Raw genomic sequence first — 15,503 nt, 5'->3', positions numbered from 1 at the left:
AGCTGCCTGTTCCAGAAAGATCACCCCCACTGCCACATGGAAAGCAGATTCTCATGGGAGAGGCTAGAGGCAGGGAAGCCAGTGGGGGATTGGGTAGGGAGAAGACGGAGAAATAACCATATTCCCGACAAGGGAAACCGCTGCCTTTCCTGAGGGCTTACTTGTGCTAATGATATGCTAATGATCACCTGCTTCGTCTCAGCTCGTCTGAGCGGTGGTTTTCATTGCCCTTGCTGCGTAGTAGATGGAGCTCAGAAAAGTTGTCACTAAGCGTGCTTTGGTCCCTCCTCTGGGCCCACAAGAAGCCACTGTTAGAATTCTAACATTTCCAAGGCCCACACCTTTTTACTACCCAGGATCGGAGAAATCTTCAAGGGGGCATACTGGCCAAAAATGTGATAACTGCATCTGGAGGAGTCCAAGCATGCCTGCTTGGGGGACAAGGCAGATGGAGGTGGGTGGTGGGCAGTGCATGTGGGAAGACATTTTCGGAGGAAGATAAGGAGCTCCGTTTTGGACATGTTGTATCTGAGGAGCCAGTGGGACATCCAAGTGGGTATGTTCAGCAGATATTTGAGGGTTTAAGTCTGGAGCCCTTGAGAGAGAGCTGAGTTGCCAAGACTTGGGGTGGAGGTGGGAGACTTTGTTTTTATGGAGCTAGGGAAAGAGTGTGGCATGAAAAAGACAGAACCTTGGAGGAAACCAGCCTCCATGGGGCAGAACAAGAAGGGTCTGCAAAAGATGCCGAGGGAAAAAATGCCCAGAGAGAATGCAGCCACGATGATATCAAAGAGCACACAAGGCCAGCAGCAGTGACCCACCAAGGGGACCAAAGGTTGAGAAGTGGAGAGTGTCCAGGGACCCAGCACGGAAGAGACCACTGGTGACCCTGGGGTGAACAGGTCCAGAGGAACAGCAGGTGTGGGAGACTGGGGGCTGAGCAAATGGAGAGGGGTGTAGCATTTCAAGATGCTTGGCTGTGAAGAGAGGTGTGTGGTTGGGGTCAGGGAGAATTTTGCTGTATTTTTAAACTGGAGATGCCTGAGCAGAATTCCCAGCATTTGTTGGTGGAAATAAGCCCCAGAGAGGGACCAGAGGAAGAAGGTTGACAGAAGAGAGGAGGAGCTTCTGAGCCTGGAGTCTAGACTCATGGTGAGTCAGGTGGGGGAGGGAGGTACAACAAGGAGGGGTGTAAAAGCAGGTTTGCAGATTTAGTGGTGTGGTGGGGCGGGGGAGGGCAGGGCAAGTCTCATTTCAGACCAGAATGGTGGGCGAATTCCGCAGAGATGTGGATCTTTTGGGAGTTGTTCTCTCCACCCAGGGGGACCTGGAGCGCATATAGCAGGGCAGGCTCAGATCTCAGCGCCAGACCGGTTGGCTTCAAGCCTGACATTCAGCTTCCTGAGCCTGGGTTCCCTCTTCCGTACAATGGGGATTTGTCCATTGAGTGAATGTCTCTTGAGTACGAGCTCTGTGCTCATGTGGTACAGGTTGAGAAGAGGTGAAGAGTGCGAGCTGGGGTCAGAAGCATTCTCCACCCAGACTGCCCAAGCCCTGTGCCTCTGTCCTGAGGCCACAGGGAGGCCCGGAACACTCACAGGCCAGGCGTCTCCCTCCTTATGAAGTGGGGAGGTCCAGACATGTCTCCAGGAGGGCCCGTGCATCTCAGGAACTTTTCTGAGCTCTGAAGAGAAAACAACCCTCCCCCTCTGAAGTTCCCACCCTTGCAGAGGCCGGCAGCTGTCCTGCTCCACCCTGGAAAGTTGGTCACGCTCCGTCTCTCTGTCTCGCCCCTACCGCTCCTCACCCTCACCGGTGCGATGCTCCTGCAGACTCGAGAGGCTGGAAACGGAAAGTGCCGAGGAGGAAAGGGAAGTTATAAATACATTCAGGGAGAACCTAGGCTGCCTCCCCAGCTGCGGGCAGTGAGTCCACTCAGGGCGGTGAGTCCAGAATCGAGTCCAGGGTTGGGGCCTCCAACCTTCTCATCACTGTCACCATCCTTCCCGCCACCAGGAGGCGGTGGTACATCAGCTTTGGGGGCCAAATGCACTTCGGGTTCAAATCCTAGCTCCTCCACCCACCGGCTGCACTTGGGCAAAGGATTTCCCTTCTCTCTGCCTCTGTCTCCCCTGCATGAATGGGGGGTAACAGCACCAGCAACAGTGGCTGGAGTGAAGGTTTAGTGAGAGACTCTAGGTGAGAGTACTTTGCAAAATGTGAAGGTCTATGAAGGAGTTTTCTAGAGCTGTCCCCACCTCAGCCACAGAAAGACCACCCCTGGATGTCTTCTCCTCTGAGGTTTTTCACCCTGGAAGGCTGGACGCAGAGGAAACGGCTGATGGAGAGTTCCCGGAGGGTACGGCCACCCTGTTCAATGCTCACTGACCAAGGTCACGTAGAGAACTAGGATGTAATCTTGACCTTGTCCAAGGAAACACTTGACCAGGGCAGGGGGTGGGGTGGGGGTTGGCGGTGGTCCTTGCAGGGTGAGCGCTAATCCTGTGACAAACGGTGGAAGGGCATTTCAGCAGGGAGACACCGCGTGTGTACGGGTACCAAGACATGAATGTGTGGGGTACGCTCTGGGCAGAGGACCAGGGCAGGCAGGGAGGCCGGTAAGGCAGATCATAGGGATGTGATGACAAACATCAATTTTTAGCTAAAAAATTAACTTTGCTCTGAGGAGCAGGGCTGGGTGCCATGAGATTGGGGTTTGGAAAGATGACTCTGGGAGAAGAGAGATGAATTAGAACAGGGAATCTGGAGTCACAGAAGAATAAAGGGACTAAAAGAGTCTGGGAGAAGGAGGAACGGATTCTGAGCTAAGGGGAACAGGGAGGAGGAGACAGGAATGTGAAGAACAGGGAGCTGCCATGGGCTGTTGGGAAGGAGGAGGGTGGGTCAGGGATGGACTTGACCTCAGTGAGACTGGGGCTCAGCAGGGTCCTAGGAAGGGCCTAGGAGGGTCTCCAGGCCAGCAATGAGTTCTTGCTGAGCCAGAGGTGCCTGGGCGACCCCCCAAGAACATGTGGACATCAGGAGGGAGCCTGGGCTGGAGCAAAATCTAGGAATCACCGGCTGGGGCTCAAGCCCTTTCTGTTGTGGGATGGAAACCTGAGATCTGAGGAGGAGGAAAGTGACATATCCAAGGTCATTCAGATGGTGATCGGTAGAACAGGCCTGGACCCCTGTCAAAAGTGTTGAGCTCCATACTTAACTCTATTCAAGCCCATGGTTTAGGGACTGATGGACAGATGACTGAGTCCTCAAACTAGCTTTCCGAGACAGTTAAGTGCCACGATTCTGGGCATAAGTTCTAGAGCCAGACTCTCTAGGTTAAATCCTGGTTCTGCTTATTAACAGCTGTGTAACCTTGGGCGAGTTTTCTTACATCTTTGTGCCTCAGCTTCCCCATCTGTAAACTGGGAGCTTTAATGGGTAGTTGGGAGCACTAACTGAGTCCTTGCACAAATAAAGTACTTAGAACAATGTTGGACATGTGATTCATGAATGCCAGTCATGTTTATTATATCAGTTTTATGGTTGACAAAACTGTGGCTTGAAAGAATGAAGTGGATGGGGCGCCTGGGTGATGTGGTCGGTTAAGCCTCCGACTCTTGGTTTTGGCTCAGGTCATGATCTCAGGGTCATGAGATCGAGCCCCATGTCAGGCTCTGTGCTTAGAGCGTAGTCTGTTTGGGACTCTCTGTCCCTCTCCCTCTGCTCCTCCCCCATGCTCTCTCTCTCATTCTAAAATAAATAAATCTTTCAGAAATAAAAGAAGAAGAATGAAGTGGCTGTCCAATGTCACACAGCCTGTTGTTGGCAGAGCTCAGACCTAAGTGACTCCGAAGACTGGATTGGTTTGCTTACGCTGAACTGCCTTCCCCTGTGGCTATTTCTGGAAGATGGTTGGATGTTTTCAACTCAAGAGACAGGAGTCTGCAAACTAAAGTCTCCTCGGAAGGGATTCTGTGGACCTGGGCTCAATTTTGCTGGAAAGATCCACCCCTGCCCTGGCCAGAGACCAGGTCCGCTCCACCTGGGACAGCTCAGGCCTGGTCTCTCCCCTCCCCCAGGAAGACACATCTGTGTTTCACCCAGAAGACAAAAAAGGGCAGGCCTTTAAATAAGGGCAGCAACACTTTGATAATGAGGGTGTTTTAGGCATGAGTGCCAGAACAGTTGGAGCGAGCGAAGCTAGGAAGAGTGTGTGCAGAGTGTGGGGGTAGGTGTGTTTGGCTGGAATGTGAGAAGGAGAGAACCAAACAAAACGTAAACTGACAAGGCTCCAGATAAATGGCACTGATGGAAGCAGTCAGCCTGTTCCAGCCTCTCCCAAGGGCGTTAGAGCCAAGGCCAATTTTGTGTCCTGCCCTGGTCCTAGACTGGGCCCTAATGCCATACAGAATGCGCTTTGCCCCAGTAAGGCTCACCCGGGCATCTGCGGAGGGCCCGCCGGGTTGAGATCAGCTGCCTGTGCGTTCGGCTTCCTGCCTTCCCCATCTGCAGGCTCGCAAGCCCATCAGGGAGGAAGTGAGTCATCTTCCTAGATGAAGCATGCGGCATGCTTCCCCAGCAGCTGTCATAAACTCTGCCCAAGTCCCAGAAATGAAGCCCAGGGAGGAACGGGCCCTCGGGTTTTTGTAGCTTGCACGAGCCATGCTCCTCATGTGCCCTCCAGAGCCCTTTCCTCAAGAGAAGAAAATCCTAGTAATGTCGATGGACATTACCCACCCATCAGGCACTGTGTGAGGATGGCCGCTTATGAGCCCCATCCTACAGATGAGAACACAGAGGCATCAAGAATTAAGGAGTACATGGGGGCGCCTGGGTGGCTCAATGGGTTACAGCCTCTGCCTTCAGCTCAGGTCATGATCCCAGGGTCCTGGGATTGAGCCCCATATTGGGCTCTCTGCTCAGCAGGGAACCTGGTTCCCCCTCTCTCTCTGCCTGCCTCTCTGCCTACTTGTGATCTCTGTCTGTCAAATAAAAAAAAAAAAAAAAAAAAAAAAAAGAATTAAGGAGCACATGGTTATGGAGTTTCTGTTTGGGAAGGCAGAACAGCTGTGGAGATGGGGTCATGGTTGCACAAACAGGGGGACGCCCTAAATGCCCCTGGATGGCACACGGACAATGGTTAAGAGGGTAAATTGTATGCTATGTCTATTAAAAAACTTACAAACGAGCGGAGAAGTAACATAGCTACCAACTGGAGAAGCCAGGAGTCCCACCCAGCAGTCCGGCCCCAAAGCCTTGTCCTTAACCATCTGCTATTTTGTCTCATTTGCAAGCAGAGATACTGATCTGAGGGACAGAGGCACTTGCTTCTGAGGGCTCTGGGGACTGGAGGTGGTGGGGAGGCTGGGGCAGGTTCCAGGCAAGGGCAGTGGTGGTCTGGACCAGGGTGGGGATGGCAAGATGGAAAGAACTGGGCCAGCTTGAAAGACTTGTGGAGCACATAGGCAGGTGTGCAGAGGCAGAGGCCGCCTGTGACTGCTCTCCCTGGGCTCCCCCTTGCCTGTCTGCTTCAGCCTCCTTGGATAGCGGGCCTCTGTCCCCTTTCCCTGACTGGGAAGAGTCTGGGAGGAAAAGCCCCCGCACAGACCTCCTCCCTGGCCCCCAGGGGGCAGTGTTGCAAAGTCTTCTGAGAGTTGGAGCCCTAGCTTTGCTGCATCCCCCCAGAAGCCCCCAACCCCCTCCTCTCTCCCACGATCCAAATTATTAATAACCATCATCCTTCATGTTCCACACCTGGCACTTTACAAAAGCAGTGGTACATCCATTAGCTCACAGAGTTCTTCCCCAAAGACTGGGGCGGAGCAGAACAACACTGACCCTTCCTTCTATCCCCCCCCCCCACTTTTTTATAAGCACACTGAGGACTGGGCAGGAAATGGGATGTGACTAATGTCAGCGTGATGGTGGCAGAGCCAGGGCTGGGAGCTACGGGCCAGCCAGCACTCAGTCTGGACCCTGGGAGAGGGCATAGCCCCACAGTGCCCGTAGTAAGACAACTGCTAACAAGGGCCACCCAGCTAGCCTACAGATCCCTTTTTTCCCCTTGAGCTCCCTCCCACCTCAGGGGGCCTTCTTAGTGATTTATTTCCATGAGTTGTCAGTCAGGTCAGACAGACCTGGCACGTACCTGCCACAATTTATTTCCTCCTCATCCTCTGCTTGCAGAATTATAAGTCATTCAATTACCATCATCCCCCTATTAATAATGGCTCATGTCTGCTCAGCTCTTAGAACTTAGCAAGCACTAATCCATCCGTTAGCTCATTTGAACCGTATGACAGCATTGAGATGGTATTTCACAGACAAGGACAGTAAAGATCAGAGAGGGCAAGTGACTAGCCCCAGGTCACCCAGCTAGGCCTTGGGAGAGATTACAATCTCTGGGGAGAGGGAAGCTATGCACATACCAAGTTGAAGATAGGGCGGGCGAGATGTTTGGGGTTTGTTGTGGCTTTGCCTGGAGGGGTCCTGTTATCCTGAATTTACGAGATGAGGAGATCAAGTCTCAGTGATTTTCTTACTGGGTCAAAACTGACCTGTCTGATGCCCCTGCTCATGCCTTTTGGGGCCTGGGCTGCCACTTTGAGGGAGGGATGTAGAATTTCTAGCAGAGTACCTATTCTCTCCAGCCTGGAGGGGGAAATGGTGGGAGGTGGATGCTGTTGGACCCGTTGGGGCAAAAGGGCTTCCCAGGGAGGAACCTCCAGGGGGAGAGTAAGAAAGAGCACAGCACAAGCTATGCAAGGCTGGGTGGACTGGAGAAGAGAAAGGCCGTGCTCAGCCAAGGTGGGCCGGGCTGAGGGCCAGGCTGTGTACCCACCTGCCTGCAGACCTGTGCTTCTCCTCACATGCTTGGGAAATTTCCTGTGTCTTGATCCAAGAGTGGTGTCAACAAAGAGGGATGAGGTCCTAAACCCCCTGGGCAGGCTGGGGTCTGTTTCTCATCCACCAGGGAGAGAAACTGAAGCCCAAGGAGAGGCAGTGATGTCCCTATTGTCTCGCTAGGCCTCGGTCTCTCAGTCGGGAAAAGGGGAGGATTGAATTAAATGTGCTCCAGGTTCCATCCTGCTCAGACCTCCTAGGTACCATGCGTCCAGCTTTGCTGTCCTTGGCGCAGATTCCGGCCCCTGCTGTTTATTTGACTTGTGGCTCTGGGCAAGTCACATGGGCTCTCTCTCTGAGTGTCAGGGTCGACATGGGTGAAAAAAGTATGACACAGCTCTCTGTGAGCAGATCAAATGAGCCATGCATGGGAGCATGTCTGTGTAGCTTGGGTTCTGACCCCAGGCAGCATCTCGGGGGTGGGGAAGGCTGAAACTCTGACTGAGGTCCTCACTTGTCTGCTCAGCCAAGGGCTCATTTATAGACATCCGCTCCCTGGCTGCCAGGCTGAAGGGAAGTGGGAGCAAAGGTGCTGAGACGGCAGTTCGGAGACTTTTTCAGGAAGGAGCCTCTGGCTACTCTTCCCCTTCCCACCCCTGCCTCCCCATCTTCTGGACATTCTCACAGTGACACTCATGACGGTCCCGAAGGTGGGCAGTTTGAGGTCATGATCTCCATTTAACAGATGAGAAGACTGAGACTCAGAGAGGAGAAAGGACTTGTTGCAAATCCCATAGCTGGTTAGTGACAGAGCTGGGACCAGAATTGAGTTCTCTAGTCTGGGGCTCGGCACTATTCAGTTACACCCCAGTTCAGATAGTTCTATAAAATGAAGAGTGTCCTATTTTTTCTGGGTGTGCAAACACCCTCCATGGGTTAACTTAAAGAAGGGAAGGGCCTGGGTTCTGCAAACAGCCCAAGCTTTTACGAACAGCATCGGGCTCTGCATGAGATGAAAGACTGTGCACGCATCACAGGGCCTCAGAAACTCTGCAAGCCGTGAGGGGCTTTGCCAACAGCTGGTAAAGGAAGAGCACTCATGTCTGAGGTTATTGTATGTTCCACGCCTTGTGAGGCATTGTGCACTGTTTCACTCAAAGACTGATGAGATGAACTTAGCCAGCCAAGCTGGGCGCAGCAGGTACCCAGACCAATCCATGTATAGAACATTTTCAGCCTCTGAAGCCAAGATGGAGGCAACTGAACTTCCAGAAAGCCTAAAGGGACTTTCTCCCTCTTAACCATGCACCTGCAATTTGAAGTCTGAAGGGGGCACCTCTTGGTTTTCTCGAGCAGGAGCAGGTACTGGTCTTCACATCAGTCTGAGCCAATTATTGATCTTCCCTAGAATGGGGGTCACGCATTCACATTTCTGGTTTCTCAAAGACAGCCAGGCAATGTGTATCTATTGGGCGCTACTATGTGCCAGGCTGCACACTGATTATTTCAAAGACTCCCTGCTTCCCACCTGCTCCCTCATACGGCCCCCAGGAGCCAAGCGGGGTCCATGTATATTTCTTTTATCACTGTACCCTGAAAGCTGGGTTTGAAATCCACATCCCTATTTCATGCAAAGACCCTATTCCTGGAACTGGGTCAAGTTCACTTCTGTATCTTGGATTTTGGGAAACCCGGAGGTCTCCTTCGGAAAATGCAGCCTGGATGGAGGAAAAGGCCTGGGTCCAGCATCGGAGGTTCTTGAACCTCATGGCCCCACCTTCTACTAGCTGGGTGTTCTCGGGGCAGTTACTGAGACTCAGTGCCTCATCTGTAAAATGGAGGAATAAATACGTGGCCCACAGGGCTGATGGGAGGACCCAGGGGACCTCCAGTGGGAGAGTGCTGAACCAGCTGGAAAAGGCGAACTCGTCAGTGTGTTTCCTCTTGCTGTCCTGATCTGAGCCCTGCCTCTGTGGCTTCCTTCTCTGAGGTCCAGGCCTTCAGGCTTGGCTTTTTCCTTGCTGGCTGAACTTGTCCAGCAGCCCTGCAAGTGAGGGACCAGCTATCCCTTCTTTATGGATGAGGGAAATGATTCTCAGAGATGCAGAAACTTGTCTGAGACCACAGAGCCAGCTGAAATGAGACCAGGGTCTGTCAGGCTCCAAGGCCACCATCCTCAGCCTTCGGTCTAGAAAACTCTTGAAATTTCAGATTTGCCCTTCTGCTCATCAACCCCTTCTGCCAAGATGGAGCTCCACTTTATAGAACTGTTGCCAGGAGTCCCTCAAGGCGGGCTGGCCATTGTGAATCCTGGTGAACAGACTTACTCCTTGCTCTGGATCCTCGGAGCTCAGAGAGGAGATGGGGTATAGTGAGAGGGGGGCCAGGGATTCTGGGAAGGGGGACCCTGGAGGGGCAGGGGCTCTCTATGGGGCTCATGGAGGGTGACAGACTTTCTGAAATGGGGGACAAGACCTTGGTGGGGTACAGATTGAGAATGGGAGTGCAAGAGGAGACTGGAGAATTGGGACTGAAATGAGACCAGAGCTTAGGGACCGTCCACATTCCCTCTGCCTGCTACCTCTTTACTGCTGACAGAGGAAGAGAAAATATTCAGGGGAACGTGGACAGAGGCTTGAAGGGGAGGAGACCACAGCAGCCTCCTCCCAGCAGCAGGGCTGGATGGAAATGAAACCCAGCCTCCTGCACCACTCTGGCCCTGGGCTGTCCCAGCCGAAAATCAGAGGAATTCAGAAAGAGGCAAACAGAAGGAGCAAGTAACTGCATGAGGCAGGCACCGGGAGAGTGGAGTCAAGTTTTACGGGAATTCCTAACCACCTCAGAAGAGGCGGCTGCTGTCCAGTGTGGCCCGAGCAGCACCGGCCACGTGCCAGAGTGTCCACATTATTGCCTCCCTTCTGTGGCTCACGACGGCTATCTCCAGGGGGCCCTGATACGATCTCACTCTCTCTCCTGCTCAGCTCCACTTTTCACCTCGAAATAGGGGTTGGAACTCACTGCACCCCCAAAATCATGGGACCCAGGATAGGTAAGTCTTGGATGAAATTAAGGAAGGGGCATTGGGAGGGAGGCTGCGGGCCGTGTTCCCAGTGTGGAGGGTGAGGAGGCTAGGGAGCCCACTGGGGTGGAGTGGGTTGGAGGCTCACAGTTCCCCACACAGAGCCAAGCATAAGGTCAGACCTAGAGAAAGTGTGTTAAATGAATGAATGACTGATGGAAGGAGCAGGAAGGGATGCCATTTACTCAGTGGGAGGCGGGGAACCCAGCCTACCTTCCATGACAGAGACACTGGGAGGACAATGGAAATTCGGGCCACTGGAGAGCCCCTCGCTGAGCCCTGCTTTCTTGCTGAAGCAGGCAGAGCTAAAGACAGACAAGGCAGAGAATGATATAGTTGCAAGTGGAGTCAGAGACAGAGCAAGTCCGGAGATACGCAGTCAGACAAAGGGCGGGCCAGAGGAGAAGACAAAGGCCGACAGGTGTCTGCAGGAATGTGCAGGGACAGGGAAGGAGGTCCGTCCCAGAGAGAAGGCTGCAGAAGAGATGGAGAAATGAAGAGAAGCAGACAGAGACAGAGAGAAGAGAGACAGGCAGACCGGCCACAAAAAATCCGAAAGCTCAGCACGGAAGAGAAAGGGATTCAGAGGGAGACTTGCAGAGCCCAGCCTGGATCGTGCGTGACACGCGCCACGTGGAGAGGGCGGCAGTTCTGGGAATGGAGCGCCCCGCTGAGCATTTCTTGGACAGAGGAGGGAGGTGGGAAGAAAACAAAAGATCTTCAGTCAGGGTGCCCTGCAGTGATCACCTCTGGCCTCCTGCCAGCTGTTTGTCCTCTGCGGCTGTGTTAGCCTCACGCCCACTCAGGCAGGAGTGAACCTGCTCCCTGGCTTGTGCGGGTGACACGGAGGGCTTCGTGGGCAGGCTGACGCGGCCTGGGTACCCTGGAGTGGCAGGAAGGGTGGGGTGGATGTTTCCTTTGGGGACCTCGCCAGAGAGATGACAATGAGGTCAGACTTGGGCGGGCTGGTTTGGAGATGGGCCATCGATAGCCCAAAGTCCACATCAGCCTTGGCTGGCTGCAGGATGGGAGGGTGGGTGACCCTACAGGTATGGGAAGAAACTAGTGACTTTGGCTGTATCGTACTTGACCCCCTCACCCCACCATTATTTGGATCCCTGCAGGGCTCAGGTCTAGACTGTTCTCCAGCCGTGCCCACCTCTGGCACATATAGCAGAAGGCCAATCCCAGCATCTGCCTGCTGGGCCACCAGGAGCCCCCTCTGGCTTCGCTTCAGGCCTCACCCTGAGCTGAGGCCTGGCTTCCCCCACGCTCTTCCTGGTCTGAGGGCTTCTGAGGGATGTGGGAATGCAGGTGGGGCAGGGCACAGAGCCTGGAGCCTGGGAAAAGAGCAGGGGCCAGCTGATGTGAAGGAGAGGGGTCAGCGGTCCTAGCCAGGGGCAGACAGCAGAGAGAGGAATCAGGGTCACATCTGGCTCTCAGCCCAGGCCTTCTACCAACTCACCAGTGCCCTTAGGCCACAGGCAGATTTCCCTGTCTGTGGGGTTGGAGTTGGAGAAAATGATCTCCCAAGGCCATTCCTTTTGTGGTTTCAGAAAAGCCTCTTGGCTACCTCTGTCTCTTTGCTCACAGCTTTTACCTCTCTACCAGGGAGGTATCTGTCCTCATTTCTTTATCGATTCTGGTGAAATTTGCCATTTGCCAACTCCTCCAAACATCACCTCCTCCAGGAAGCCTTCCAGACTGATTCTCCAGCTAGAAGTAACCTGTCTCACGTATGCTGCTTGACTTCTCCGAAGATGATTCTTTCTTGTTCCTCATATTGTTTCTGTTGCCTTTTAGCTGTCCTGGGTTCAAAGTGCATCGATCTGGTGCAGATACATCGTGCAAAGGAGAGAACTAGCAGCCCTGGGTTAAAATTTGAGCTCCAAATCACTGGCTTTATGAGAACTCAGTGACATACTCTCACCCTGTTTAATAGTTGAGGAAACAGATGCTCAGAGAGGGCAAGTGACTCACCCCAGGTCACCCAGCAAGGGAGCAGCAGAGTGGGGGCCAGAACCCAGGTCGTCCTGATGCCAAAACTCTTTCCTCTCTCTGTCATTACCTTCAGGGCTCCCTCCTCTCTTCTGCAGACCCCACACTAGGGAGACTCCACCCACTCGGGCACTTCTCCACTGCTTCTAGACAAAGCAAACTATTCTCTGGGTGCTAGTAACTAGGGAGTGGGCAGGGTTGGGGGTAGTTATTTCCTCCCAGGTTAGGCCTTGCCTCTTAGGCCAGAGCTCAGGCAGCTGTGAACCAGATGGGAAGCTTGCCTGGCTGGACCCTACAGTCAGGGGCCAGGCATTCAACGCCCCATCTGCATTTGTCCCTTCCTGGGACTCACTTTCTCTGTGTGGTGGATGGAGGGCTGAGGCGGTCATCTGGTCTCTTCCTGAAAGGCTCGGTCTTCTGTCTCTGGAAGGAGCAGTGCAGCAAAGCCGTCTGTAGAGGAAGGATCAGATCTCCCCATCGGTGTTAAGGGGGCTTGGCTATCTCCAGCATGTCAGCTTGAACTTCAGCTGCACTGGGGGTCAGGAAAAAGTAAAGAAGTTTGGTCCCTGCCATCCTTCAGGGGTTGCAGCCCAGAGCCCCAAGCCTTCATGCTTGAAAGGATGGAGAACAATGGCTGCCTCACCAGATCCGGAGCTCCCCAGTGGTGGGGCCAGATTTGATCCATTCCTGGGGCCCCAGATCTCAGCACAGGCTTGGCAAATGCAAGGATTTGGGAAAGTCTCAGTGTCTAAGCTGTCCTCCCTCCACTCCATGCCTCCCCCCATGACATTCCTTCCTTCCCTCCAACCTGTTTGGAAAGAGGACTAGAGACTCGGGATATGGAGTGAGGTTGGCTGTAATAGGGCCCCAGGGAGTAAACGTAAGCACAGAGAGAGGAGCTGGGGCTCATGATCAGGGGAGGTGTCATGGCCAAAGCCAATGGCCACTCTCTGAGCCTCAGGCTCCCGTGTTCTAGACAGAAGGAGACTGACCTGAATTCCCTGTGGGCTCCAGGCTCACCCTTCCCCCAAGGCCCTCCTCACTATTTTTAAGGTCATCTTGGGTCTAGATGCGATAGCCAGGGCTGGAACTGGGAACAGAAAGTCCCAGCACAGGGTGCCTGACCCAGCTTGGAAACCACCAGAAAGTGCTTGGCCTCCTCCCCCACCCTGCACTATCTCCCTCAAGAAGCAACAGCTGGGAGGCCTATAAAAGCTGGACCTCAAGCCTGCTATTGTCATCCCAACAGACCACCCAAAGCCCTGGGAGGAGGAATTTCCCAAAGATGACAGCCAAGCCCTTTGTGCCTCCAGGGCTCCCACTCCTCCCCAACCCCAACCTGGACCCCTCCTCCCACATTCCCATGCTCCAGCCCTGTCTTCTCCCTCAGCTTAGCTCGGTTCAACTTAACCTGGACCAGGCCTTGCAAGATGAGAAATGGTTTGCTGAGGAGGAAGGACAATCCAGACCAAGGGTGCAGCATGTGCAAAGGCAGAGGGGTGAAAAGCATAGGATGAATTTGGGGAATGGCAAGCATCTACAGAGCCTGAGAATACTGTTTGCTAGGGATGGGTAGATGAGACAGGTGCGGTTCCCAGGGGCCTTGACCTTTTGAGGCTGAGATGTCTGTTTTCATGTGGTACAGAGGGGGTAACTGCTGTTGAAGATGGCAGTGCACCCAGCATGACATTTTCCTGCAATCCTACAAATCCTCCATGAGATGGGCTCTCTTCCCTCGCTCCCAGAGAAGCTGAAACTGACACTGGCTAACGACGCTGCCCAAGGTCACACAGCTCCAATGGGGCAAAGCAAATATTTAAATCCAAAGTCTTCTAATCCAGAGGATTTCAGCAGGGACATGGTCCATCAGGACACAGGATGGGACAGGTGCTGCCCTGAGGAGCTCACTGCTTCATCAAGGGACGTAAATAGTGAGGGAAACTGCAAACTGAGGGCATACAGCGCAATCTCGGAAGTAAGAAGGGCTCAAGGAAGGGGTTGGCCACGTCGGCTTCCTTCTGGAGAAGTATCTGACATTTGTTATGAGGGGTGGATTACCCAATATCTGCTGCTGGGAATATTTCCCTTCCCAGGCTCGGGCTCTGGGTGTATCCGTGCTGGAAGCTGGTAGTTTTTCCAAAAACATCTTGGCACCTCTGTGACACTGTCCCCTCCCCCGACCTTGGCACCTGAACATGGTTCCAGGTTAGGTTCCTCTTTTTGCTCTGTTTTCTTCAGACGGGACACATGGCAGAGGCGTCTCACTCTCGCTGGGCAAGTTGCCTGCCCACTTGTGGCTTCTGTTACCTTCTTTCTGCTCTTGTCTCCAGACAGCCAGAGATCTGGCTCCAGCCCGTATCCTCTCCTGGGCTCTCCTAGAGCCCACAGCCTCCTAAATATCTCTCCCTTGGTGCACACGCCCCACCCCAGCCTGCCACCCCAAACTCACCATGGTCAAGGCTGAACTCACCACACCTTTGCAGTCCCAGCCCTCAACCATGGCACGCCCAGAGGCAGAGCTGCTCCTCCTGGGCTGCTCCTCTCTCCCCTCCATCCCTGCCCCCAGGACTCCTCGGCTTCCTTCACTCCCCACATCTGATCTTCCACCAAGTCCTACCTCCCCACTGTGATACCTCAGCTTGTCACTCTCCTTTCCCACAGCCACTGCCTAACCCAGGACCCATGGTCCCTCACCACTCTGGACCCCACTCTTGCTTTCTCCCTGGCTCCTGCCCATTGCTTGACTCTTCCACTCTCACCCCACAGGCACGAGGTCTGTCCAGGCAGTCAAATCAGACCTTATCCCTGGGCTCAGAAGAAAGCCCAGCCCTTCAACCTGGCATTCAGGCTCATTGTAGCCTGGTTCCTCCAACCACTCCAGCCCCAGTCCCCCGCATTGCACCCCTACCACGGCCCTAGTGCTCCAGCCTTGCCAGACCATTCGTTCCCTGAGCATTTTTTGTACTTTGATTTGTCTGCCCTTTTCTCTGTTGTTTCTTCCTTTAGGAAGACTTCCAGAACCTTGCAATCTAGGCTAGGGCCTCTGCTGTGTTTTTGTAGTCTTGAAATTCCTTGTGTTACATCAGTGAGCTCAGGTCACTGGGATTCTGTGTTTGATGTCTGCTTCCCCTCCCCACCACTCCCACTCCTTGACACTGGGAGCTCCTTGAGGGCAAGGACGGGGCCTGCTGGCCTCTGTGTCCCCAGCAGCCTGCCTCAGAGAGCTGTCAGGATGTGCGGGATGAATCTTCACTGTTACTTCTAGAACCAGCAGAGACCAGTTCATGTAAAGCCTCTGGGCAAGTCAGGGTCCTCTATGGCCCTGTTTATTCGCCCCTCAAAGGCTTAACCCAGCCCTGGCTTCCTGTCCAGGGGACGCCCCAGCCCAGTGTGGCTGTGAAGTCATCGGCCGATGAAGAGGGTCCCTGAAAACACACCAGGCAGGCAAACCCCCTCCACCCCCACAGAGAGACTCCAATGGGGCAACTTGCCAGGTGTAGGCCCAGCATCTTGGGCCAGCTGGGTGCTGCTGTATGAGAATGTGGGCCCAGGATTGCCAGATCTGCTCATCTTTCAGGAA

General features: G+C 53.8%; 1 protein-coding gene across 3 annotated transcripts in view; it reads left to right on the top strand.

Moving 5' to 3' along the window:
• The first annotated feature begins 9,547 nt into the window (after nt 1-9,547).
• The window catches only part of SLCO2B1 (solute carrier organic anion transporter family member 2B1), a 45,577-nt gene continuing 39,621 nt past the window's right edge, over nt 9,548-15,503 (top strand). For all 3 annotated transcript variants that reach the window (XM_059132434.1, XM_059132425.1, XM_059132441.1), the window contains exon 1: nt 9,548-9,895. In XM_059132434.1, the coding sequence (XP_058988417.1) occupies nt 9,880-9,895 (16 nt within the window). In that variant the 5' untranslated portion in view covers nt 9,548-9,879. The remainder of the gene's footprint in view (nt 9,896-15,503) is intronic.

Source organism: Mustela lutreola, chromosome 1 (genome assembly GCF_030435805.1).
Source record: "Mustela lutreola isolate mMusLut2 chromosome 1, mMusLut2.pri, whole genome shotgun sequence".
Taxonomy (NCBI): Eukaryota; Metazoa; Chordata; class Mammalia; order Carnivora; family Mustelidae; genus Mustela; species Mustela lutreola.
This window is presented reverse-complemented; position numbering and strand designations above follow the sequence as displayed.